We start from the raw sequence: 27277 nt of genomic DNA, 5'->3' as shown, positions 1-27277 counted from the left end.
CCCAAGGGACAGTTCATTTGCTTGATTCACAATTGCTCTAGCGATGAGGCTTTTGCGTCTCAGGCGAGTGAGCGTAGAATGAAATTTTAGGATAGAAAATTCCCTGGCAATTAACATGATGATACATTATCTCAGATTCAAAAGATTAATAGAGCAAGTCTGCTGGAGTACAAAAGGAAAAAGTCAGTTTTCAATTCTAATAAGATCTCGTTTGTTACCCAGTTCAATCAAATGGCTTCGAAAATCAGGCACATTTTTCAATGGCACTGGCCCATTCTTCTCAGGGATACTACACTATCTGAAATTCTACCGCCAAAACCTTTTATTATTTTTAGAAAGGCGGCCAATTTAAAATCAAGACTAGTGCCTAGTTACCATTTGGGGCATGCCAAGTCAGGCCTGACATCTAAAAATAAGGGCTTTCATACACTGGCGACACACTTTATTCGAGCTTGGCTAGTCCCACGAATTCGGGTATACCCGGGTGTATTGAGGTTTGTGACTGTTTTCTGCCCGAGTACCTTGAGTTATTTTCCAAGCAGGGATTGAAGCATTTTATTCCCGCTGGCTGCAATACTGCACAGTATATATATATAAACTGCATTACAATTCATGAATTTATGCCATCTGGTAGACACGCGAAGCATTGCAGCCTATTAAATCCTAATCATTATCATTTAACAGATCAGCCGCCCATCAGCCAGGCATGAACCCAGGCTGGGAAGGCAAATGCAACGGGGCTTGTCAGAGGTTAGGAGTGGCGCATTCCAGGTATCTGCCAGGTACATACCGGGTATTTGCTCGAATAAAGTGTGTCGGTGCAGTAGCTATGCTTTGATCAAATCAAATTCTACATCAATTGTCATACAACTTTTGTGATCTACCTATTGCGATGTCCCTGTGGCCTACAATATGTGGGGCACACGGGGAGATCTTACCAGTGGCGCATTTACAAACACATATATAATATTAGGAAAGGCCTCACAACGCCCCACACCAAGGCCCCATACCACTTTCTGGTCCATCATAACCAAAACCCTAAAGGTTTGGTATGTCAGGCCAATGAGACTCATTCGGATAACTGGAAAGGGGAGATAAATTTAAACAGATCAGTAGGCATGAGACCTATTGGATTTATGAGCTAAAGACTCTGTCCCCCGATGGGTTAAACATCGATTTTGATTTGGGAGTATTTTTTTAGTAAACTAGGGCTTCTTCTGATACAGTTATCACATAATCCTTTTCAAAATCCTTTGGGTTTGGGTTTGATCCATATAATGGCACAGTGGTCATTAAGGGTTCTTTCCACCATCAAATATAGTGATGGTAATATTATTATGTAGCTTGCCTGTCTCCAATAGGCAACCAGAAGTTGTTTTTGGCCCAATAAGAACTTTAAGGGGACCCTAGTAATATCTGTACTGATCTTTGGACAAAGTAGTTCATAGTTACATAGTTACATAGTAGATGAGGTTGAAAAAAAGATGTACTTTCCCGACACAGTTTATTCTCACATTTGCCCGTTTTGTGCCCGTTATGAACGGGGCTTTTTCCGGCTGGCGCCAAAACGGAGCCGCGAGCAAGCCGCATCTTCCCCTTCCTGCGCGTTTAATTAAAATGCTCCCCTCCCCTTCCCCGAACCCCTGGCTGCTCCCCCTGGCTTGCGCAAAGCTGCGCGCAGCGTCCCTCTTAACCCCTGCTGCCTCTGCAGCCTTCGGGGATGCCGGGGAACCCTGGGCCGTGTGACCGGCACCAGAGTGACGCGCCGCACGCGCCAGGAAATCCCCAAATGAGCCGCCGGCTTCCCGTCGGCTCCCCCACACCGCGGCTACGGCCGTGTTAGAATAAACAGTGTCGCCACTGTATGTCCATCAAGTTCAACCTATGCTAAATTTAGACAACAGATACTTTATCCTATATCTATACTTACTTACTGATCCAAAGGAAGGCAAACAACAAAATCCCAGTGTCATATCATCTAATGATATCTCATAAGGGAAAAAAATAAATTCCTTCCTAACTCCAAGAATTGTCAATCGGATTAATCCCTGGATCAATATCCTTCCAATGTATACTTATTTGGTATATCCCTGTATACCTTTCCTTTCTAAAAAGATGGCCAACCTTTTTTTAACAAATCTATTGTATCTGCCATCACAGTATCCATGGGTAATGAATTCCACATGTTAACTGCTCTTACTGTAAAGAACCCTTTCCTTTTTGGCTGGTGAAATCTCCTTTCCTCCAACCTTAAGGGATGGCCCAGAGTCCTTTGTACTGCCCGTGGGATGAATAGTTCTTTTGAAAGCTACTTGTATTGTCCCCGAATATATTTGTATATAGTTATCATATCCCCTCTTTGACGCCTCTTTTCTAATGTAAATAAATCTAATTTAGCTAGCCTCTCCTCATAAGTTAGATTGTCCATCCCCTTTATTAATTAGGCGGCTCTTCTCTGCACTCTCTCTACTTCCAGAATGTCTTTTCTAAGGAGTGGTGCCAAAAATTATACTCCATATTCAAGGTGTGATCTTACTAATGCTTTGTAAAGGGGCATAATTATGTTTACTTCCCTTCCATCCATTGCCCGTTTAATGCAAGATAAAATCTTTTTTGCCTTTGCAGCTACTGCATGACTCTGGGCACTATTGCTAAGCCTGCTGTCTACAAGCACTCCTAAATCCTTCTCCATCAAGGATTCCCCCAATTTATCCCAATTTAATTTGTAAGTCGCCTTTTTATTCTTGCATCCCGAATGCATAACCTTACATTTATCTGTATTAAACCTCATCTGCCATTTACCTGCCCACGTTTCCAGTCTCTCCAAGTCCTTCTTTAGAGAAATTACATCCTGCTCTGATTCTACTACCTTATACAATTTAGTATCATCAGCAAAGATGGAGACATTGCTCTCAATGCCAACCTCAAGGTCATTAATAAACAAGTTAAAAAGCAGGGGTCCCAGTATCGATCCCTGAGGTACGCCACTCACGACTTTAGCCCAACCTGAAAAAGTTCCATTTATGACAAGCCTCTGTTGTCTGTCCTTTAACCAGTTTTCAAATCCAAGTGCATATATTATTACTGAGTCCAATTTTCTTTATTTTGTACACTAACCTCTTGTGTAAAACCGTATCAAAAGCCTTTGCAAAATCTAAGTAGACCACATCAACTGCATTACCCTGTTCTAAATTTCTACTTACCTCCTCAAAGAAACAAATAAGGTTAGTTTGGCATGATCTATCCTTCATAAATCCATGCTGACTATTACTAATCATTTTGTTTTCCATTAGGTATTCCTGAATATTATCCCATATTAAACCTTCAAGTAGTTTCCCCACTATTGAAGTCAGGCTTACAGGTCTGTAATTCCCCGCTTGTTATCTAGCTCCCTTTATAAATATAGGCACCAAATCTGCTTTATGCCAATCTTGTGGTACTGAGACTGTGTAAATGGAGTCCTTGAATATTAAATATAATGGTTTGTCTATTACTGAGCTTAACTCCTTAAGAAGGGGAACAAAGTTCATCAACAGTGCTCAGAATGACTGTAGAGGAATACTTGTAATAATGTCCATATAGAATTTCTTGATTGAAGATATAGTGATGCAGGCGTCTGATATAAATGTGAGTGATAAGTGTATAGGTGAGCATTGTGTATAGGACATATATATTAAAGTCCTAGGGGTGCTGTGAGTGGAGAATGATTAGCTAGACCACATTACTCCTAATGAGGACAATGTCACACACGCTTGCAACCACCTTGATAATACACCTTCCAGCAAAGAAAAGGATAAAACACTCACATGAGAAAAGCCTGTCTTCTTCTTGTTGGTGGCGTGCATCCGTGATAATGATGAGTAGATGAGTATGCTGCAGAACGCAGTGTTTCAGGGCACAGCCAAAGATGATCAGGATAACAGCTTGTGGTTAAAAGGTAATCTTTATTCGAACATCATGGTGCAGACAGAGGAATGGAGGGTAGCTCTTACGCGTTTCACGCCTAGCTGGCGCTTCGTCAGAGAGTGAAAATGTTATGCTGGGACCCTCTTAATATAGTGCTTCTAATTATGGTTCAAATTATTCACAGCCGCGGCTCCGTTGGCCGGAAGTGACGAAACCGGAAGTTGAAAATCGGAAGTGACGCGACGGACTCTATGCAAGGAATGGTTGTTTACAAGCTAGATTTGTAGTCATGGAGACCGCAGCGTCATCCTTCGGTATCAATGAGGGGAAAATGTTACTCACGGACCCAGCATTATCACCCCACCATACAGAAAAATACGGTGGTGGTTTAAAAACAATAGTTAAAATATAATAACTATGCATATACTGAAGGACTCAGTAGTTGATAGATGGAATGTTACCCATAATGTATGATTGCACTGATGTGATTAGAGCTTTTTTAGAGCTTTATAGAGCTTTTTGGATTTGTTGAAAGTCAATAAGGAATTAATGCAATAATAACAAATCTATAATCTCTTGTTGGTTGTTTGTATGCAATCTAGCAATCATAAATAATGGGTTCGTATATTGGTGAGCTAAATACCAAGTTTTACATGAAAAAGTGCAATTGAAACAGTTATACATATCTGATTAGTATTTTTACAGATATTAAAAGACAACTTAATGGCAATATTGATTCAATGGATTTGTTCATATTTTAAGATAATATTATAGTTGTTTTCAATAGTGATTAAGGAGCATAAACACAATATATAAATGAGAAGCAAACATATTGGTCAATGTACAGTTGATTAAAGTCTGATGGTCTATTACACATACACATATTAGTTTCTATGTTTACACATTGAATTCATATAAATTGAATTGTTAACAAAAGAAACACATTGACAGAAAGAATATATATATTTCACAAAAAATGTTTTAGCTCCCAATCCGTGTTTATACCCCCGGGTGCCAGAGACCCGAGGGTATAAATCCAGAACATTTCTCTCTGGTTCAGTATGTTCTCTCTATTACCTCCTCTTCTATGTTTTGGGATATGCTCTAGAGCACTGAATGTGAAAGTATCAATGGAGCCTCTTGGACAATTTGTGAAGTGTTTTGACACTGGTAAGTTAGGATCTTTCTTTTTTATAGATCGTAAGTGCTCTGAAATTCTTACTTTTAAAGGTCTGATAGTCCTCCCGATGTAGGTACTGCCACAAGCACAGTTGAGTTTATATACAACATAGTTAGTGGAACATGTCATAAAATGTTTTAACTTATATTTTTGATTAGTATGTTTACTAGTAACTAAGGATAATGGTGTTGCATATTTACAATATGTGCATTTGCCACATTTGTGAAAACCTTTTGGGAGACTATCTTGAGATATATTTTGTCCTGCAGAAAATAAACTTGGAGATAAATGATATCCTATGGTTTTTGCCTTTTTGTATACAAATTTCGGTAGGTTATTTGTAACTGATTTTAGTCCTTTGTCTAACTGCAAAACCCTCCAATGTTTTTCAATAATGTTTTTGATTTTTATGGCTTGATTGCTAAAGGTAGTGATGAAGAGCGGGGTTTCAGATTCAGATACTGCAGTAGTGTTATTTGTAGTGTTTTTCTTCCGTTTTGGATTTTTAAGAAGATCCAAGCGATTTGATTGTAATGCATGTATGAAGGCAGAGTGGATATCTTTTTCCAGATACCCTCTGTTTCTGAACCTCTCACTCAGTATCTCCGACTGTTGTATGAAGGCTTCTTCAGTAGAACAAAGTCTTCTCAGTCGGAGATATTGACCTTTGGGTATGCCTCTTAGCAGGGGTCTTGGATGACTACTGTTTGCTCTTAGAAGAGAGTTGCGGGCATTGGTTTTACGGAATAGATTCGTTTGAATTGTACAATTCACATCAATGAATAATTTGATATCCAAAAAGTCTATATGATTGATGTTTACTGAGGATGTGAATTTTAAATTAAAAGTATTATCGTTCAAATAGTTGATGAAGGCAGCTAGTGTGTCGTGGTCTCCCTCCCATATCAGAATAAGGTCGTCTATGTAACGGCGGTAAAATATAATATTCTTGCGATAAGGGTTGGTGTCACCGAAAATGTGTTTGTTTTCCCAGAAACCCATGAAAAGATTTGCGTAAGAAGGAGCAAAAGAAGTACCCATAGCAGTGCCCTGTTTTTGGAGATAAAAGTGTTGATCAAAAAGGAAATAATTGTGCTGTAATAAAAATATTATTCAATCCAACAGAAAAGTGATTTGTGCAGTGTGAAGATTTGATAAATTAAGGAAATGGGTGACAGCTAAAATGCCAAGATGGTGACTGATAATTGTGTATAAAGATGATACATCTAGTGTAACCCAAGTGTAATTATGACGCCAAGTGATCTTCTGTAACATATTTAATAGTTGTGTGGAATCTCTGATATAGGAAGGGAGAACCACCACTAGTGGTTGTAAATATACATCCACGTACCTAGATACACCATCTCCCAAAGATCCAATGCAAGAAATTATTGGTCTACCTGGCGGATTGTCCAGGGACTTACGGATCTTTGGGAGATGGTGAAAAATAGGTACAGTGGGAAAACGGTTAAATAGATATTGGGATTCTTGAATTGATAAAACCCGCAACTCTCTGCCAAGATCAATAAGTGTTTGTAACTCTCCAAGAAACAGTGATGTGGGGTCTTTTTCCAACTGACAAAGTGAGAATTTGACGTAAGGGGAGGGTCTGACATAACAGCACTGGGATCTATGCAACCATTTTAAGTCAGCATCCATCTTAGGTTTTGTCTGAGTGAACGGGTTATGAGATGGACGTTTTTGAATGAGGTTTTTGCTTTCAACTCTCAAGTGAGAATAAACCAAGCAGCTAACTGAAAAACCTTGAGCAAAGTGCCAATGTTATGAAAAAGGCCAGACTGATAGGGATGGTTTCTGTATGTAGAGAAAAGGTCACCAGCTTAATAAAGTATTATTGCTGAATCATCTCATTTAGACATCCCATAATGTCATCAACTCAATGTATTCGTGTGCATAATTTGTTTACCTTTTACGCTTACGTAGTGATGACACGCAACCTTGTAGAGGGGGCGTGGGTTTAGTATTTTGTGTATAAATAAGGCCTGTATGCACCATGTCTTTGGGAGGGTTTTATTTTGAAACTCTCCTCTGCGTGTGCACCGCACAAGAAATAAACTTATTTGTCATTCTGCCAAATATATCCTCAGACTTGTGTTGTTATTTCACAGAGCTTTTATCAGATGGCGCACCGAATAGAAACCCAAAAAACACCGGAAGCTGAGCACCTGAAAAAACCACTCCTCGGTCACTCAAATCTGAGCGCTCATAAGAATCAAGGTAAAAGGCACCTTTTGAGGAAAGCCTGAGTTTAAAAAGTTGTTTTGAGTGATGTGTAGAAAGATGTGTTTTGAAGGGTGTCTCAATCTGTGTTGACGGGTTAACCTAGCAGTGTCAAATAAGTTTATTTGTCTGTTCCTGTATCCATTTTAAAGTGTTAAGTTTTAAGTTTTATTGGGATTAAGGTGAGAGTCCCATTAAATTTTTTGGTGTTTTGGTGATGAAGGTGAGTGTTTGTATGCTTTAGGGATTGTTTTTCAGACTGTACTGGGTTGTGATAAATATTTTTGTTGTCTGAGCAGGAAGGGTCCCTGATTGTACATTTGCTCTGTCTTGTCATTAACATACCATGTGAGGTTATTTATGGATATCTGTTTAGAAGGTCTTATCTGTATCCATGTTATAGAAGTATAAGGTTTATCAGGACTGGGTTGGACCCGCTGAAGTAATTCAAGTGTTTTCTTGGGTATAGTTATGATGAAAAAATCAGAACAATAACATGCCAAAAGAGTTGTACGTGATCAGCTTGCGCTGATTATTGTATCAGGTGTATTGTACAGGTCAATTAAATTTGATTTCTGTAACCGAAGAAGTATTGTACAGGTCAATTAAATTTGATTACTGTAACAGGAGAATAATGGGAAACCAAAGTTCTCAGAATTTGCCGTTAGAGGTTGTGTGTCTGCAGACAGAAATAATAAAGAATGGATACAGAGAACAAGAAGAGACAATATAAATATGTTTTGTTGGCTAATGAAAAATACATGCAAGTTCAAATGAAAAATACATGCAAGTTCAAATGAAAATACACATGCAAGTCCCAGTGAAAAACATGCCACCCAATGAAAAAAGTTTGTTTGCAATAAATTACTATAGAAGGAAGCGTGAAACTATGAGTAGCCGCACCGGTTTTCTTATTCGTAAGAATGCGAACGCAAGGGCTCATAGTGGAACCTTCTAACTTTCAGTAATCCCTGTGTGTCTGTGGCAGTATAAATCTTTGGATTTTATGAGGTTTTTGTGGCTAGGGTTATGCATGGCAGGCCCGGCTGACCTGATACTGCAGAAATCAGTTGTGAACGTATAAGCATTTCCTTCCATTTCCCCACATGCAATAAGTGGTTATAAATCATTTCCTGATATAAACTCAAGTTTCGGTGCCGGCAAGTAAAATTGTTGCGCCCTTAATGGAGAGTGGTTAGATGGATTTGATACCCTAATGAATTTTTCCTGAATGATTACCTGTGTGAAAGATAAACCATGCTAAGTATCACGTGTGCACAAATCACCATCCAAAAACTTGCAAGTACGTACGAAAACATGAATATTTTTTGCTCACAATGAAATCAAAGGTCTGAAAGAAAGAGTTTCAAAATCGCAGCAGCACAGAGCGTGCCCCCACTTTTTTCTCCAGCGCGAGGAATGTGCTAAGATACGAAAGTTAACTCAAAAAGCTCCGGAGCATCAGAGTAGTTTTAAAGTCAGGTTATTTATGAGAATAAAGAAAGAGAAGAGAACTTTTATTAATAGTTGCAGGGTGGGATAGGTGTGGTAATAGGGGAGAAATGTCTTTCTTTTATTTGTTTGGTATTTTTGTGATGTTGTGTGGCTGTGTATGAGAGAAGTTTTTTGTATTGTGTGTGTTCTGTATTGTGTGTAACCAGTAAAAACACATTTCAATTTTATTTCTAGAGGATTAAGATGTTTGGGAATATTTTGTGTTCAAAAATGTGGGTAAAAGATCATAAGCATTGTTTGAAGTATATATTGTATTGTATGTTTTCATGTATATAACGCCATTAATATGCACAGCGCTTCACAGAAGTGGTGCATGTCGTAATCATATAGGTAGCAAATGGTAAAGGTAAGAGGTCAGGAAATAAGTGATCCAGACATAAAAGTAACATTAAGGAAGAGAAGTCCCTGCTCTGAGGAGCTTACAATCTAATTGGTAGGTAGGGAGAGCGTACAGAAACAGTAGGCTTTGATTAGAAGCCAGGAGAAGAATTTCAGGAGGGGAAATGCAGAATCAGAGTTTAAAGAGTAGAGTGATTCTGGCAGCAGCGTTTGGGAGAGATAGTAGCGAAGACAGGTGAAAGTCAGGAAGCTGGGATAGCAGGGGATTACAGTTAGCAAGAGGGGAGAGAATGAGGATCTGAATCAGAGTTTTAATAGTTGAGCAACAGAGGAACAGGTGTATCTTTGTGATATTGTGGAGGAAAAAGTGACAGTTATAGAAATGTTTTGAATGAAAGAGGAGAATATGAGAGAGAAGTTGGGAGTGATCCCTAAGCAGCGTGCTTGAGCTACTGCATGGAAGATTCAAGAGTAATGTGAAACTAGATAATAGGGTCAGGTTTGGGAGGAAGTATGAGGAACTCTGTTTTTGCCATGTTAAATTTAAGGCAAAAGAGGGTCTTCCAGGATGAGATAACAGAGGGACATTCAGAAACTTAGGTTTGTATGGCAGGTGTAAAGTCAGGGGTTGAAAAGTAAATGAGGGTGTTGTCAGCATAGTGGTGATATTTAAACATAAGAGATGTTATTAGGTCACCTAGAGAGAGTGTGTACAGAGAAAAGAGAAGAGTGTGGTCCACAGAGGCAAAAGCTGCAGGGAGTAATAGGAGCAGAGTGTAATGACCTCTGTCTGGGGCAGCATATAGGTCATCAGTTATTTTAGTTAGAATTGTCTCCGTGGAGGGAGCAGTGCAGAAGTCAGATTGTAGAGGGTTAAGGAGAGAAGGGGTGTTGAGAAAATGGAGCAAGCAAGAGAATACAAGACAAGTTCAGTAGTTAGAAAGAGAGGTCAGGTCAAGCTTGCTATTTTTGAGTCATGGTATAACTAATACATGTTTGAAGGAGAATGGAAATGTAGCAGATTAGAGGGAGAAGAGGAGATCAACAGTGATGGTGACACTCTTTTGAGACAGTGGAAAAAGAGTCAAGGAAAGCAGGAAGAGAGTAGGAAGCGGAGTAGGATAGGAGGAAAAAGAGGGAATATTCTGGTGTATGGATTCAACCTCTTTCTTAAAATAGTCAGCAAAAGTCCTGAGGTGAGGTGAAGGAAGAGTTAGTGAGGGTTAGACTTGTGAGTGTTGATTAATGGAGAGAAATAGGTTTGTGTAGCTTGAGAAAGGACAGAATTGCAACAGGATAGCATAAATTTGTAGCGAATGAAGTCAGTGAAACTATAAAAGTTCAAAACAGAAAGCATTAAAAAGAACTGAGTGGAGGGAAATAGCATGAACGTGTGGAGTTATTTGTGTGTTAAGAAGTTATATAAACCATAGCTATATAAAAGCCCGTTGGTTAATTTTTAAGAGGCCATAAAAAATGTAGTTCTTAGGGCTCTGGATAAAGCTCCATGTATTTAAACTTTAAGCAAAAGTTCCAATCCAATAATTATTATTTTTCAGGAAAAAGCCGTGGTGTACCATTATCTTATCTTTTCAGGGTCAATTGGCGAAACGCCCAGAAACAAAATGGCTCTTTGCCCGGAAACAAGTCTTATAGAATTATTTTTTTTCTTTAGTCAGATGAATATGCAGAGGGTCTTTAAAATTATAAAGCTGACCGTGTGCTCAGCACTGTGCAAAGAGATTATATAAAGCAAGACATTAGTGTGAAGTCTTATACAAAATCATTTGTCTATTAACTGAATGTGATGTATGTTATAACGAATTAACCATTTATTTTTTCCAAAGGTGTCCGTAAGCAGTGGTTATTGTAAAAATTGCTGTGTAATCTAGAATGGGTTTACCAGGAAGGGGTGAATTTGGGAGTCACCTTTCATTTGTGGGTGTGTCTTGTGTATAGGGTTAAATACAGGGGATACATAGTTGCAAAAGCAGTTACATAAGTGAATAAGGTATGCATTATGTAGAAGGCATTTCAATTTTTTAACAGAATAGTTACAGTGGAGTGTTTGGGGTAAAAGCCAGATAGGGATTGGCTAGGGAAATTTGTATGGGTGAAATAATTGTTTAATTGGGAGGGAATATTTTTCCATAACAGTGGATAGTATTGGGAGAAGAGAGATTGGCCTGTAGTTTGAGACAGTGGGCCTCATGCAGTAAGCGTTGATAAGGGAAATATGGCCATGTTATAGCCAAAATTGGGTTTGAGATTCAGTAAGCGCCGATAAGTGCTTCATATCGCCAGGTTTCGGAGCCGATAATTTGGTTATGGCCAGTCGCCTGCCGATAAGCCTGTTTTCGACACTGATCGCCACTTTTTTAAATCGGCTGGATTCAACAAAAAAAAACAGCTTATCGGGGCTGATCGGCACTACGAAATTGAGATGTTATGGCCGATTTCTCCCGCCAACTAAAGTTGGCAGTTTGGACGGGAGAACGATCGCTAAGGCTGCCGGAACGGCACTTAGAAAAAAAAAATCTTCTGTACATCAATGGAAGTCAATGGAGCGGGGACGTATAACAGTATAGTACTGTTTACGTTTCATTGCTCACAATACAAGGGGGATTTGCATTACAGTGTGGGGGCATTCCCTGCATTGTGTCACAGCTGATGTGTCTTATTTGCATAACATTCGACTTTTACATGTTTTCAGCATTTGCGGGTCACATTACTCATCATGTGATGATGTGGCAAGGGAAAATACTATACTACACTCTTAAAGGAGAACCTCACATCATATCACACATTTTACTCAACTCAGCGACAATTATTTACATGATGTTACACATGTCACACATGTCACACATACACAGTATATTCATCTTCCTTTACATTACACAATGCTTGTAATGTGACACGCATCTTTAAACGTTCATGTACATCTGTCTTCTCATGTTTACATATACTTTTGGGTCCTCCCTATTTTCATGACGTCACTTATTGGACGCTCAATCACATTGCATGTTTACATTGTAACCGTTGCATTACAAGCACTTCAACCTAACTTATACACACATGTACAGTAATTCATCATTGGGACACCTTGTAAACTCATTCTATAGCAACTATCCTCCTTACACAAATGCATGCATATGCACACGACTATTCATTGTTGGCAACATGTGACAATAACATGGCTAATTACACATGTTACACAAAACTTTTCCCACGTCAATCTCAGCCTTTTTGTCTCATTACATGACTGACTCTTGCGTTCACAAGTGTTACATGCATTGCACATGCAACTATTTATTTGCAAGCAATCTTTGTACAAAGCTTCACGTCACATCATTGCCAAATATCATCATTCCCTGCAGAATACACACAACAAATACTTAGAACAACAAGTGCACACAGCTTGCCACAGAAGTACTTTATTATGTTAATGTAACACCTTGCATTTTACTATGTCACCTGACATCATCACATACCTATTTAAAGGACGCCCATTACCTGCTCATTCACAGCTACTCATTTCAAAATGTTGCGAATGTTTAGGAGACGCAGGAACATTCTTTTCTATGACATGCTTGCTGATCAAGAGAATGATATAGGGCAAGGTAGGGACACACCGAGGGACAGTGACAGTGACGCGGATACGACAGGGACAGGGAGAGGGACAGGCCGAGGGACAGGTAGAGGGACAGGAGATCAGAGGAGAAGACAGAGGAGACAACTTGTGCCTCGTCCGCGTCTGTACAGGGAGAGAACCCTGTTAGATGGGATGAGTGAGGAGGAGATTGTAAGTCGCTATCGTTTGAGTTCAGCAGCAATCTTAGCTCTTTATGAGGAGATAAGGGGGGATTTAGATTTTTTCACAGCCAGAGGTCGTGCAGTCCCTGGGCTTGTTAAAATGCTGTGCTCATTACATTATCTTGCTTCCGCGTCATACCAGACAACTGTGGGCATAGTGGGCGGGGTCTCGCAATCTACATTCTCGCGGGCCTTGACCCAGTTTCTCTATGCACTCAATAGACGCGCTAGGAATTATATTCATTTTCCTACAGAGGCAACAGAGTGGCTGGAAGTCAGGACTGGCTTTTATAATATAGCAGGGATACCATCTGTGCTGGGTGCAATCGATTGCACACATGTTGCTTTGATTGCACCTAGTCAGAGTGAGCATGTGTACCGCAATCGGAAGCACTACCATTCACTCAATGTACAGGTGGTATGTGATGCCACGATGAGGATAATGCATGTGGTACCCAAGTTCCCTGGTTCCAGTCACGATTCCTCTATCCTGAGGAACTCTTCAGTCTTCCATGCGTTCGAAGAGGGACATTTTGAACCTGGTTGGCTGCTGGGTGAGTACATATTTACATGTTCTAACACAAAACACATGTTGATTTAGGAATGTTGGCATTGTACAATTTGATCACTAATGTCAGCTTATGTGTGCTCCATTCATTATAGGTGACTCAGGATACGGAATTAGGCCGTGGCTCTTGACTCCGGTGCTAAACCCTCAAACTGAAGCAGAGGACAGGTACAATGCAGCCCATATATCTACAAGATCTGTTATAGAGAGGACATTTGGCCTACTCAAGACCAGGTTTAGGTGTCTGGACAGAACTGGTGGGGCTCTTCTATACAAGCCTCAAAAAGTGTCTGATATTATCCTTGCCTGTTGCATTTTGCACAATGTTGCAGTCAGGCACAATGTACAGTCAGACCTAGCTGAGGCTTTGGTAGACGAGCATCCCACCCATGTAGCTGCTGAAAATGAACAAACAGCCAGTGGTGGCCAGACACGACAGAATCTCATCAATTCATTTTTTTCTTGTAAGTACAAACTCATATGTTCCTAGTACTACTTTTATAGTTTAATTATGTTATATTAACAATAATGTTTCTTTATATAACCTTCTGTTAGGACACAGATGAATATGGGTTGCACACCTTTCTTTTCTCTGCTGTGTGCACAAAGGGATGTGGCACCGGTATGTTATTGTTGCACAGGTTATATAATCCCTCTTCAATTTTACTTTAGTTGTGTGTATGTGAATACAACTTGGGTAACAAAGCAATAATATTTTAGCATTGTGTTATTCCTTATGCTAAGACAAAACACATATTATGCCCATAATCATTCATGCTTCTAGTATGCTTACATACAATGTTATTGGTGCAGTGTAACATGTACATCCATATGATGTGTACACCAGGCTGATTTACATTTTGAATGTCATGAAATATACATGGTGTTGTACATTTAACACCAAATACACACTTTGCTGTGTTGTTTACGGTACTGAAGATGGCATGTCAATGTTTGCAATTTATATATTGTTCCTTTGCATTATAGGTATATCTCCAGTATGACTGATCATGGTATGTATATTTGCTGACATCTCTCATAAGATGTGGCTACCTCAATCTTCCTATAATTATTGGAACTAAAAACCCAACATATTGGTTTAAACACAAATGTTACATATATGTACTTTCTGTATCATGTATATGCATTTAGCTACTCTTGAGCTTTCATGTGCATTGTATTACAAAATGATTACTCACATTTCATCACATTTTATGTATGTTTCCTTATAATTTCCATTAATGTAATATAGAGGTGGTTGGAGAAAAGGGGATAACTGTACTTATTTGTTTACTTACGGGAGCACATTCATCACTAGCATAGACACACTTTTTAAGACAACTGTTTGTGTCTCTATCAATTGGTGTAGGATCCATGTATAACACCGACAAATGATAACACCAGCTTTATTATGGTAGCTTATATCATCATATTGACTATACTATGTATTTCTAAACGATTAATAAACACAGTAAACTATAGTTAGTTAGGTTAATGAAATATACACAGAAACGTACTTCATAACATGATGGTGATGTCATATTCAGAACATCATGCATTGGAGGGGACCATAACATCTGGCCAGTAACATTATTTGCTACAGTCCCAAACCATTTTATCTACATACCCATGTAACAAGAGATTTTAAAAATAAATGGCTACTTGGTTGTAAGTGTCCTTTACATTGGGAGAAGGAGTGGCTCACTGAGTAAAGACACACACTGGCACTGATAGTTTGAAGCAGGGGAGTCTGGTTCAATTCCCGGTGTGGGCTCCTTGTGACCTTGGCCAAGTCACTTTATCTCCCTGTGCCTCATGCGGCAAAAAAACATTTGTACGTTCCACGGGCCAGGGACCTCAGGCTGAAACATGTGTCTGTAAATCGCTGCGTACAACTAGCAGCCCTATACATGAACATGCTCATATTATTATTATTATTGTTACATAGTTTCGACAGTCATACGTTCCATTACATATTAGAATACACAAATGTGTTAGCAGAGTGGGAATGGTTGTTATATATAAAACACACCATGTCATAAAATGTTAGTAGTCATTAAAGAACACTCAATAAAAATTCATGAGGCACTCTTTTGCAACATTATTATGTTAATTAAGTGCTTATGCAATATAGGCATAAGGGTATCACATTTTTAATTGTTTGTTAATAAGCGCTGCAAGCAATATAAAATTAGTTCCATATGTAGTATAGTAGTCGGTGGCTCCTCCTCACAATCATCTCATATAAAGGTAGACTCTTCTGAAATCATACATTGATCCGATTGTATCTTCCCCGACATCTCTGAAATACAGCAAACACATGATGGTCAAAGATGGCACCTTACTAGATATGCATCCGTGACAACGCGTTACGCAGCTCTATATGATTGTGTAGATACACACGTCAGTCACTTATATGTTAGAAGTAAAACTGTTCATCAGTATGTAATGTTTCTTTAAATTTGTAGCAGGCATAACTATGTATAAGAAGTGAACGTTGCCTGTATACTGAAAGATGTGCGCGCACATCTTTGTGTGCGCACGCACTTCACGCTTGGCTCCACTAACTGTTAGCGCATGCGCAAAACAAAGCGTACGTTGTGCGTTCAATACATGTTGAAAATACCAGTAAACATAACATCTTTATTTCAAATACAATGAAGACGAAACTACATTCGTTCTAAACGAGTACATCTGTATTCTTTTTAAACAGACGTGTTTGAACAGAAAGCACGGCCGATAACACAATGCGCAAATGCAATACGTGTGACGTCATGTTAAGCCAGCGTGAAACGCACGCTAACACTCCTCCCACTCAATTAACATTCGGCTAACGCCCAGGGTACGCCTACAAACACTGAGCCGCACGCATCACACACTGCAGTTACCGTTACTATAACAAAACATGACAGCCAATAGGCTTTGAGGCGCGCACGTCGCTTGGGGGCGGGACTTACATCACTAATCCTTTTTAAGGACGCCTTGGCCCATGACAAGGGTCCCACGTCATACGTGGTGGACCCGGTTTTCAATGTTGTAGATGTTGCATGATAACAAAACAGGTATGTGTTAGAGTAATGGTAAAATGTTGCTAATATGTTTAAAGGGATAGGAAAGTACGTATATTTATTCCGTCAGCAATGTGTACTACTCTTTCAGGTCCTACTATATTGTATTAGGAAACAATTTGTTTGTGATCGCTACATGTTATGCAGTCTGCAATGTTACGCTGTATCCACGCATTGAAAGTGAAAATGGTGGTTACAAAAAAAAAAAAAATTTAAACGCAGAGTCAACGCATAACGATTGTTATATTTACCATTCTTCTAGAATTAACTCTTCGCCTGGCTGCAACTGGTCGCTCCAGAAATGCAAGCCATTTTCATCCACGCTTAACCCAACCGCTGAATCCAGTATGGCACATATCTCCTCCAGGATGCGCTCATAGGAATCGCCACTGCTTTCTTCAAATAATTGGTCGGGAGGTAGGTTCATTTCTTCCGGTTCCCATTCCAATGCATTTTCAGCTGAAAGGCTTGGTACATAATCATAGTACTTTTGTTCTTGTACAATGTGGGTTTCAGGAATGGAGGCTGCAGATATTGCAGCACGTATCGATTCAAACGGATCAGTAGTAGCGGATACATTGCTATTGCCATTAGGAATAAATATGCCTTTCACGACAATATAAGTGCCGTCTTTCAGGAGAAATTGTTTTTCCGGGGCAATCTTCCAGAAACCATAGGTGTGTTGTAGCTTATCCTGGTCACGTTCAAAAAAGTCATTACTTGATAAAGTGAATCTTATTGAGGAATTAAAATTCCGTGCATGCTTACGGTCTTGGTAATAAGGATATTTTGCTCGAATGAAATCATCGATTTGGCGTGTGCTTGCTTTCTGTCCGCGACTGTTCAAGATGGCTTCACAGATCATGTACTTATACCCTAAAAGGGGATTAATATTGTTAACGAATTCATCAGCCATGTCTGAGTAGCACAAAAGCTGTGTGCAGGTCTGTGTTATTTGCTCATCAAAATGAATGTGCTGAATGGCTAACAAACTCCTGTTTTTCCTTGTCAAGGTCAACAAAACTAACTACTTTGACTCCTTATTTCAAACGCCAATTGGATTTGTTTGTCTAATTGGGTTAACAGTTGTGGTTCGTGATATGGGACTGTGGGAGAAACATTTCTCCTTCTTTTATCTCGTTTGTGAAAAACATCCCTAGACTTTGAATGCGTTCACATACACTGGCGACACACTTTATTCGAGCTCGGCTAGTCCCACGAATTCGGGTATACCCGGGTGTATTGAGGTTTGTGACTGTTTTCTGCCCGAGTGCATTGGGTTATTTTCGAGGCAAGGATTGAAGCATTTTATTCCCGCTGGCTGCAATACTGCACAGTATATATATATATACTGCATTACAATTCATGAATTTATGCCATCTGGTAGACACGCGAAGCATTGCAGCCTAATAAATCCTAATCATTATCATTTAACAGATCAGCCGCCCATCAGCCAGGCATGAACCCAGGCTGGGAAGGCAAACACAACGGGGCTTGTCAGAGGTGAGGAGCGGCGCATTCCAGGTATCTGCCAGGTACATACTGGGTATTTGCTCGAATAAAGTGTGTCGGTGCAGTAGTGTTTTTTTGAAAACTAACAAAGACCAGTGTGTGAAACTATTTCTTAGCCAGGCATATCAGTAAAAACACACCTGCAAAAAGAAATGTTTTTTCCCCGCTTACATTTCTGTGTGTATGTGAAAGTCTGGTTAACTCCCTGTCTGCATGAGTTTAAATACGTGTGTATATATATATATATATATATATATATATAAATATATCTCTTATAAAAATATATATATATTTATATATTATATTTTATTTTTTTTTATATTGCAGGAGTACACACAACATTGATGGCATTAAGTATACCTTGTATGAAACCTATTTAAATGGTGAGAAACATGATTGAATTAAGTAATAAACATTTGTTTAAGCACAATACTGTTAGAGTCTCATACTTAGGATATTTCTCAAACATTAGGCCTGTATTATTAAAATAGTGTTTTCACAAGGAAGCATGAAGTGTATTAGTTTGTGTATACCAGTTTATATAGTACTATATATATATATATATATATATATATATATATATATATATATATATATATATACACACTCACACACTCACACGCACACTCACTCAGTGTGTGTGTGTGTATATATATTATTATACATTCTGAGATGTTATAGGAACGAACACACAACTGATTAAAGGACAAAATTACAATGGCCAAGCAAGGCAAAGGTAAGTAATAATTTACACATAATCCTGCTGTACACGTACAAGAAAGATGTTTGCACTTACTTAGGTGTTTTAATAATTGCATGTGACTAATATGCATATGCAATTCTTACATCAATTAACACACCCAAATGCAATGTTTTGCTGCAAAGTCAATGGCAGCTTCTCTAAACTTAGCAACTGGCTCCTGGTGGACCATTACTGAACAGACGATTACAACATAAATATTTATAACACAATTAATTATGAGTGTTAACATTTCCAAAACTTCACGTGTACAAGAACATAGTTGAAAGTTTGGAAACAACACAGTCTTCAGCATACATACAATAGTAATTAGATAATCTGAAGTCAACAAAACAAGGCCAAAGACATATTTTCTGAATTATAACATTTATTTTTTTTGTTCCTTTTGCGAGCGAGTAACAGGCCTGCTTGTTGTCTCTTGAATTTTCCTTTTTCTTTTGCCACCAACTTTAGGCACAACAGAGCCACTTTGAGTGGCCTCTGGCACTTCACGGGCAGGGCTTGTGGCCAGTGACTGTTCACCTACGGGGCTTGTGGCCAGTGACTCACCTACAGGGCTTGTGGCCAGTGACTCACCTACAGGGCTTTTGGGCAGTGATTCACCTACAGGGCTTTTGGGCAGCGATTCACCTACAGGGCTTTTGGGCAGCGATTCACCTACAGGGCTTTTGGGCAGTGACTCACCTACAGGGCTTTTGGGCAGCGATTCACCTACAGGGCTTTTGGGCAGCGACTCACCTACAGGGCTTTTGGGTAGTGACTGTTCACGGACAGGGCTTGTGCCCAGTGACACATGTGAGCAAGTTGGTAGACACTGCACAAGTGATGGTTGGTCTGTTTCATGTGTGTCTTGTTTTGTTTTTGTCGCCTCCTTTGTAGGTGTCTGCTGCTGAATTTGTACAGATGGCAGCGGTAGGATGTCATCAGGAACCTGCACAGCAATGTCTGCTACTTGACCGGTAACATTTGGGCCTGGTGAATGAATATCAGATGAATGTGGTGAAAACTGACCTGCATGAACAGATCCTGGCTGGGAGGTGTTGAATTGTGGTACATTAGTCATTCTCCAGTAATTAGCTTGTGTTTGCTGAACAACTAATGCTTCGAATGAGGTGTTGATTTTTTGCAACTGTTTAGGCACTTCAATGAAGACTCTGTGGAGATGTGCCAATTGTGATACTGTTTCTTCCTGCAGTCCAATCATCCTTTCCAGCACTGTCATCATGTCTGAATGGCGACGATTTTCTGCGTCCACTATTTTTCCCTCTGAAGCTACAATTGCATCGTATGTGGAAGTTGATGGACGATTTGGCGGTACAACAGTTTCTATTGGCACCTCTTCATGGTCACATGATTGTATTTCAGTCTCTTCTGTGGCGTCATCCTCATCATACTCATCATCCTCATCACCATGATGTTCTAAAAAGAAATGTACACATTATTAAATGGCATGTTAATGTATGCTGTGTTACTATGTAATTGTACTGTGTCCTAAGTAACACCTAACATGTTAGCATACGTTTTATAACCTCATTAAAAACTACCTTGACTTACGAATAATGTTTGGACTCAGTATGAAATATGAATGAATGAAAAGTTGCTCTAAACTCAGAAGTCCTACATGATAATTAACATCACTAACACAATACATGTTGCCTTACACTTAATTTTCACTGACACTAAGTAATCCTATTTAAAGAAGATGTGCAAAACAAATAATGCACATGACAACATAACATATAGAAGAGCACATATTATATGGCCAGCAAATGATACACTCACCTTCTAGTAGTGTTGAGCTGGCTGACCCAGGTGAAGACACTTGTTCCATCTCAGGTGACACATGTCCTCCAGGGGCAACTATATATAACAATAACATAAGTTTTACATTTACATGTGTAAATATTGAACAAACACTTATTGTATGTTCTGTATTTATGATTAACTAACAACATCAGTTCCTTAACCGAAAATGTGTGTGAAAGTGAACATAAATAGTTGTAATAACACTGTACATGCCTGTGTACTTAGAATTTTTGAGTTCCCTAACATACAACATACTATGTTTCTGCAGTAATGCGTGAGGATAAATAGATTAAATGAGTACATAAAAATCATATGTTGTGTAGTGATATCAGTATCATAATGTACATAACTATCATGAGATGACCATTCACAATGGTTATCATGAAGGTGGTCATATTGCAAAAAGTGTTGTTTTTGGTAGAGGATATGTGTGGTACATTAATCGAAGATGTGGCACACCTGAATGTGGCTGTGACTCAACAAGACAACACATGCAGTGTGTGATAATGTGTCTTTCATAGTAGTTCAACTATAGATATGAGTGAACTAATGTGTGACGTACGCTTTGATAAGTAATGAGTTGTTGGGGCATTTAGTAGCTAGAGTTAAGCTTTCAAATGAGTGTGATTAACTTCAGTTGTGCTATTCAGGTTGTAAGAAAGGTATTCCCTTCCCCAAAAAGCCTAATCAGCCACACCTTTCAATGACTTGAAACAGGTGCAAATGGTGTGAACTAAGTTGACCGTGAAATGAGGCTGTAATTAGTGTGTGTGCTGAACCCCACCCCCTCTGTTGAAGTGTATGCTGTGATGAGATATTAATTGCAGCTGCTTTAACACAATGGTAGATGAGCTAAGTAGTCATCTGCAGTGTTTAAGTTATGAAAACAATGACATAACATATGATACGTGTGCCTCATTATGCTGTCTGTATATGACATAAAGCAAAAATGGACCTTTTCATAAGCAACTATAGATGTGTTAGTGCCAGTGATGTTTGTAGGCCGTTACATGCAATTTCTTTGATGCATGCTTAAAATAGGCAGTAATGTCATGTTTGTCGGAGTAAAATCAATAAAATACACAATAATATGATACATATTTCTGTTCTGTACCTGTAGCTACTAATAATTTCTCATGAACATGTGTTACACATGTGTACTACCCTGTTGTTCCCCATCTTCGCCCACCATCAATTGCTTCCACTGCAGCTATGCATTTTGGGAATTCACATGTAAATGAGCACGCAATGGCACGTGCTATATTAGTCACTGCTTTTAGTAGGACTACTACATATATGTCTATTTTGAGATATATATATACAGAATCAGACATATACATATATAGATGCAGGTATGCTTATATTGTGAAGACAGTATAAAAAGCAGTGTAACTATGCAAAATAACTGTAAGCAACGACACGCCTAGTACAGTAATATTTATCACCTGCTGGAAATTGTGACGGATAAATTCCAATGTCACGGTCACCAGCCAAGCCTTCCACGACGACGGTAAGTAATTTTGGCCGAAGCAGCTCCTCCAATGGAGTCAATATGAGACGTTGTGGTGTGGGCCCACCTCCAGTGCCAGTAGCATGCACGCGTTGGTCTTGTATTTTCTTTTTCAATTTGGACCTAATATCATCAAATCTTTTCCGACAATGATACTTGTCCCTGACACTATTCCCACAGGCATTGACACCAATGACTATTGTGTCCCACATTTCTTTTTTGCTTGCTGCACTTGTCCGCCCTTGAAAAACATATAAAAGATATGAGGTAAATTAATAATAATATAAGCACCAGTTTCCTACACTGCTAGCTGTTCCAAGAGATAGCAAACATGCTGTTTTATGTGTAATATGTGCAGCACATGAGCATTCACTACTAAACCTATACATGTAAGCAAGGTTGCATTCATATTGTATGCAGTTCTGGCAAATTGACCGCCTGTGTTTATTTGTCCTTGTAAGGCATGATAAAAAGCTGTGTTTCCACACTAATGAACATAGAAAGATATTGTGTACCCATATTTGCATATGAACAAAACTCAGATGACCTAGGATCACATGTATTTGAATAATAAATGTAAAGTTACACTTACCTACTAAATGTCCATAGAGACTGTCATAGTGCTCCAGAATGCCAGTGACAAGAGCCCTATTTTCCTGGTCATTGAAGCGAGGATTACGTGGCTTCTCCACACGTTTTTTCCGAGCAGGTTTAGGGTCAGAGCTTGGCTGGTGCTGACTGGACTCTCCTTCTTCCAATGGAAGAGCCTCCAAAAGCTGGCCACCAGCAAGCACGCCACCACCAGACACCCCATCAGCAACTGCGCCACCAGCAGCACTCCCAGCACCAGCACTCCCACTCCTAGCACCAGCACTCACACTCCTAGCACCAGCACTCACACTCCTAGCACCAGCACTCACACTCCTAGCACCAGCACTCACACTCCCAGCAACAGCACTCCCACTCCCAGCAACAGCACTCCCACTCCCAGCAACAGCACTCCCACTCCCAGCAACAGCACTCCCACTCCCAGCAACAGCACTCCCACTCCCAGCAACAGCACTCACACTCCCAGCAACAGCACTCCCACTCCCAGCAACAGCACTCCCACTCCCAGCAACACCACTCGGTGCACCAGCAACATCACTCCCCTGAACAGTACGTTCACTCCGACGCGTACTCCCACGAGTAGCACTCCCACTCCCACCAGCATCACTCTTCCCACGCTTTGCGGGCATACTTCCAGCACTCACAAAAAACAGACAAGAAATGTACAGGCAATCACACGACCCACTTCCACATATAAAACAAGACAAAGATGTAAACAAAACAACAAAGGACAAAGCTCACCCAATACACAACAAGTCTCTCAGTCAATATGCAAATCTTCAATCGTCCAGCTCTGTGCGTCTCTCTCTCTCTCTCACTCCCAACAACACAGAGAATGATTAGCAGTACACGTTGCCTTTAAATATGGCGTGCAATCAAAAACATGCTTGTTTCGCCTGATTCAGCAAGATTTGTGATTGTGCAACCTAACAGCACCCCGCCACGCACGCCGATACACCTGTGTGTGATCGGCTCATCATCGTGAGAGTGGGCGGATTTGTTTTCTGGTTGATTTTGAATGTATTCGGCACTTACTGCATACGGAGAGGGAAAAACGCCAATAACATGACTAATCGATAAGCTTGCCGATTTCACATAATCGTCGCTTACTGCATGAGGCCCAGTGTTTTTTGTCCCCACTTTTGAAGATTGGGACAAACTCTGGTAGTTTCCCAGGTCTTAGGGATATGGCCTGCAGACAGGATAGAATTAATTATGGAAGCAAGTGGGTTAGCAAGGGATGAGGCCCTAAAGTTCCAGGAACTTAGATTGTATCAAAGTCAGGTTCACATTGGCTACTTAGTTTTAATTTGAGGAACATTAATAGGGAATACCTCTGTCTATATGTGGATGCTAAGACAGGAGTAAACACATTGATACAAGAATTTAGTCCTAGGTATAAATGATCTCCCTATGATACACATATGGGATGACTTATGACTATCAGCAGTCCAAAGGAACGAATTAAGGACCATGTTATTGGTAATAAAACAATAAGTTGTATGCAACTAATACATTTTTTGAGTCTCTCTAGGCAAAGTTGAAAGTGCACCTACTCGAGATGGGGTTAATAGTCACATATTTCCTGCGCAAGCATGCTTTTCATCTCAGGTGAAAAGGCCTAAAGTAATCACCAATATAGCAATTAAAGCGGCAGAGTCATTTTCCTGGACCCAAAGTACAGTAAAGCTCGTTCCAGCTCCACCAAGCGTTCCAGCGCCACCAAAGACCAAAGTCACCTAAAGCACAGCCGCATCAAGTTAACGTCTTGCCGAGTCAAAACTCTAACCGTTAACCAACGAGGAAAATAAGACACCAGGCTAAGGCCAGGTTTTATCAGAACATTTCATTTTTTCAGAGACTCAATATTTTTATTCTTTAGAGTGTGTTAAGTTAGAAATTTAAGGTGTATGTAGAATTGAGCCTTGATGGGAGGATTGGTTTCCTGGAAGCGTGACTTGTGAAAGCTCTTGTATGTGTTTTGGCAGTACTCTTCACTCTCTATGTATGTGTCATGTGCAGCAAAACTTTGATCCAGAAGTGTGTTGCACCTCCACCGAAAGGAGGGGGTCACCCAGGGGCGTGTGTCAGCCACAAGGAAAGGATCATAAGTCAGCCATGTTGACCATCGCAGACATCGTCTGTTCTGATATTCTGAGTGAATGATGTATACAATGCGTGCAGGGTGAGGATCATGCATTTAGCTTCCACAGATACCAAACCCCCTCAATTCTCAGTAATAGAATGTTGTGATGATTCTGAAAATATATGATGATAGAGATAGATGCAATTTCTTTTATCTAGCAACTGCATAACCAAAGAAAGGTTGCTTGCATAAAATAAGTTTTTAGTATTATGTGTATAATTTCTATATTTTTCCAATTTTTTAAGGGAACCTCTTTAAAGGGTGTATCACACACTAGGAACAAGAATCAATTTATGGGTGAAGTGTCTCCACCAACCAATGAAACCTGTGTAAAAATGTATGTTTAGTCAGATAACAATTTACAGGAAGGATGTGGCCTTAATTTTGCAGTTTTTAATTTTATCATTAAACCAAGAACAGGTTCAGATTAGGCTTATGGCCTTACAAAACAGAATTGCTTTAGACTATGTGTTAGCTTCAAAAGGAGGGGTATGTGTTTGATTAAAGACAATGTTGTGTTTTTATTTCAGATCAGTGTAGCAATGTGCAGCATGAACTAGATGAAATACAAGAGATTCAAAAGAGGTTTACAAAGGGAAGTGACAGATTATCACCCTTGGGGTTAGCTGAATGGCTTGGATCACTTGGAGCAAAAACTTTTGAATGCTTGGATGTGTGGGAGTGTTACTTGTTATATGTGTGTGTCACGTGTTGCAAAGGTATGATCCACAGGTGTGCGACCCCCTCATCCATTCGGATGCCACTCTTTACAGATGCCAGAAAACAGCAGTACCTTGAAGAAAGAAGATGCCGATCACAGTTATTCAATTCATCAAAAGACATATTGGCCGCAGCGCCTTACGAGACTTTGACAGTGAAGGGCACGCGCCCTTGTCCTTTGAGTTATCCCTGGACTATCATCATGAACTTAATTCTCAAAAGCTATGTTTTAAGAATAAAAAGGAGGGAGTGACAAAGTGAGAATTTGACGTAAGGGGAGGGTCTGACATAACAGCACTGGGATCTATGCAACCATTTTAAGTCAGCATCCATCTTAGGTTTTGTCTGAGTGAACGGGTTATGAGATGGACGTTTTTGAATGAGGTTTTTGCTTTCAACTCTCAAGTGAGAATAAACCAAGCAGCTAACTGAAAAACCTTGAGCAAAGTGCCAATGTTATGAAAAAGGCCAGACTGATAGGGATGGTTTCTGTATGTAGAGAAAAGGTCACCAGCTTAATAAAGTATTATTGCTGAATCATCTCATTTAGACATCCCATAATGTCATCAACTCAATGTATTCGTGTGCATAATTTGTTTACCTTTTACGCTTACGTAGTGACGACACGCAACCTTGTAGAGGGGGCGTGGGTTTAGTATTTTGTGTATAAATAAGGCCTGTATGCACCATGTCTTTGGGAGGGTTTTATTTTGAAACTCTCCTCTGCGTGTGCACCGCACAAGAAATAAACTTATTTGTCATTCTGCCAAATATATCCTCAGACTTGTGTTGTTATATCACAGAGCTTTTATCACAACCTACAGTAAGAATTGCTGTCATTTAATTGTCTTATTGATTCTTTATAGTAATTATCTTTAGACATTACTACAACCTTCATACATGCATTACAATCAAATCGCTTGGATCTTCTAAAAAATCCAAAACGGAAGAAAAACACTACAAATAACACTACTGCAGTATCTGAATCTGAAACCCCGCTCTTCATCACTACCTTTAGCAATCAAGCCATAAAAAACAAAAACATTATTGAAAAACATTGGAGGGTTTTGCAGTTAGACAAAGGACTAAAATCAGTTACAAATAACCTACCGAAATTTGTATACAAAAAGGCAAAAACCATAGGATATCATTTATCTCCAAGTTTATTTTCTGCAGGACAAAATATATCTCAAGATAGTCTCCCAAAAGGTTTTCACAAATGTGGCAAATGCACATATTGTAAATATGCAACACCATTATCCTTAGTTACTAGTAAACATACTAATCAAAAATATAAGTTAAAACATTTTATGACATGTTCCACTAACTATGTTGTATATAAACTCAACTGTGCTTGTGGCAGTACCTACATCGGGAGGACTATCAGACCTTTAAAAGTAAGAATTTCAGAGCACTTACGATCTATAAAAAAGAAAGATCCTAACTTACCAGTGTCAAAACACTTCACAAATTGTCCAAGAGGCTCCATTGATACTTTCACATTCAGTGCTCTAGAGCATATCCCAAAACATAGAAGAGGAGGTAATAGAGAGAACATACTGAACCAGAGAGAAATGTTCTGGA

At 39.5% G+C, this 27277-nt stretch overlaps 1 protein-coding gene across 1 annotated transcript; it reads right to left on the bottom strand.

Moving 5' to 3' along the window:
- Positions 1 to 19260: 19260 nt before the first annotated feature.
- Positions 19261 to 20868, bottom strand: LOC142488478 (uncharacterized). The gene is made up of 2 exons (XM_075588998.1): positions 20685 to 20868; positions 19261 to 20321 (listed from the first exon to the last, which is right to left on the bottom strand). Exons 1-2 carry the CDS (start codon positions 20779 to 20781, stop codon positions 19270 to 19272), a joined length of 1149 nt encoding a protein of 382 aa, XP_075445113.1. The 5' UTR covers positions 20782 to 20868; the 3' UTR covers positions 19261 to 19269.
- Between the last annotated feature and the right edge of the window lie 6409 nt (positions 20869 to 27277).

This window comes from Ascaphus truei, chromosome 2 (genome assembly GCF_040206685.1).
Source record: "Ascaphus truei isolate aAscTru1 chromosome 2, aAscTru1.hap1, whole genome shotgun sequence".
In the NCBI taxonomy this organism is placed as follows: domain Eukaryota; kingdom Metazoa; phylum Chordata; class Amphibia; order Anura; family Ascaphidae; genus Ascaphus; species Ascaphus truei.
Note: the sequence above shows the minus strand (reverse complement) of the source record. Positions and strands in the feature narration are given on the sequence as shown.